General features: G+C 39.5%; 1 protein-coding gene across 1 annotated transcript in view; it reads right to left on the minus strand.

The window, feature by feature from the left end:
• Positions 1-1,699, minus strand: part of LOC101636940 (ATP-binding cassette sub-family A member 3-like) — a 58,340-nt gene that overhangs the window by 20,850 nt on the left and 35,791 nt on the right. The window contains exons 19-20 of the mRNA XM_004691722.1: positions 525-771; positions 198-402 (exon numbers count right to left, since the gene is read on the minus strand). Of these exons, the coding sequence (XP_004691779.1) occupies positions 198-402; positions 525-771 (452 nt within the window). The remainder of the gene's footprint in view (positions 1-197; positions 403-524; positions 772-1,699) is intronic.

A 1,699-nucleotide genomic window follows, 5' to 3' on the forward strand; every position in this document is an offset into this window, starting at 1 on the left:
AGAAAGGCTTTTCAAAGACAATTTTCCCCCTACTTTTAAGAATATGAGAAAAAGCATTCCTATAATGAGGTTTTCATTGGCATAACACTACAAAGGAGCTTGAAATTTATACTATTTTAGGATACAATTCTTTGAACAGGAGTGTCTATGGGTAATATAGGAAAATGAGCTTTCATGCAACTTCAGCCAACACTCACCAATAGCAAGCAGCAGGGAACGAAGAAACAGCTGAGATCCCACAGCAGAGCGGCAAGCCAGTAAGCAGGCACACGGGCGCCGCTCACAAACTGGATGTGCTTGGCCTTCGTGGTTATCTCGGTCACTGTCTGCAGGCAGAAGCTGCCGACCAGAACGGCCATGCCAAAAGTCAGGCACAACAATATTTCTAGTCCACTTGCATTCCTACCGAAGGTGAAATAAAAGATGAAATGAATGGAATAAAAGTAGAAAACGATTCAGCAGCTATTTGCAAATGCAAGGGGTACGTTAAGTCTTAATTCCAGTAAAAGCAAAATCACACATACACTGTTTTAGAACCATAAATAGGGAAAGGCTGAGGCTTGTTGGAAGTTCTAATGGAAGCATCAGGGCCAGAAAGGGTCATAAAAAGAATGTTGTCGAACACTGCCAGAGAGGTTGCAGGTGAATGGTATGCCTCGTTGTTGAACAAAATAGTAAATTTTATTTTGTTTTTCTTAACCTCAACAGAAAGTGCAGTAATAGAGAAATCGCGACACTCTTTATTTTCCAATATATACTTTGTTAAATTACCTAGAAGAAAGAAAGGAACTGGTTAGTGAGTCATCCTATGATAAATTACCCAATATTTACTTATAGTAGAGAAAATAAAAACACATCTCCTGTTCTCTTCCCTTTCCAATTTCCTAGAAATGGATGTTCTAATCTTTCCCCTTTTTCACCAAGCAATCCACTCTATCACTGATTCCTCTAGTAATCTCACCACATAGTCTACATGTCTATAGTCTGAAAAAACCCTCAAATTACTTGGAATTTCTTGCTCCATTTTGTCTTAAATAAACATGGCTTATTCTATTTTCTTTTTATCCAAAATTGTTTTGGTCATGGTATACAATTTCTATTCCCTAATGTATTTTAGTGTTGACGTGTCCATTTCTGCTAAAAGGTCTGCTGGAATTTGACAGGGACTGCACTGCATTTATAGATCAATTTGGGGAAATTACCATCCTGGCAACTTTCAGTCTTCTAATCTTTGTACTGTTTCTAGTAATACCCTGTGGTTATGGCTTTCCCCCAAGAGCTGAGTCCTGAATCAAATCCAGCAGCACCAATGCCCTAGAAGTGGGTTTTTCAGAGAACTGCTATGTCAGCCAGCAAACAGTGCTTGAGGGATGATACTTTCCACAGAGTTCCAAAAAGCTCACTTCTTGTCATGAACTGTGAGACTCCAGGCTTTTCCTGGAGACCAGGCCACTGGTTTCAGGAGAGGATGAAAGTTAAAATGCCACGGACTGTATTATTTTATAGAGATTAAGTAGTTTTCCCCCCAAATAGACATGTTTTAGTTTATTCGGTTGCTTTCATTTTTTGATTTTCCAGTGTTCTAAATTGGTCGATTAAAAAACAAACAAAAAACTAGGGCCCTCCCTGGTGGCTCAGCAGGTTAAAGCACAGCATTAAGAAGCTAAAGCCACTTTAGCATGAGTTCCATCCCCGCCCT

The sequence above is a fragment of the Condylura cristata genome, unplaced genomic scaffold (genome assembly GCF_000260355.1).
Source record: "Condylura cristata isolate star-nosed mole 26May11 unplaced genomic scaffold, ConCri1.0 scaffold00032, whole genome shotgun sequence".
NCBI classification, from domain to species: Eukaryota; Metazoa; Chordata; class Mammalia; order Eulipotyphla; family Talpidae; genus Condylura; species Condylura cristata.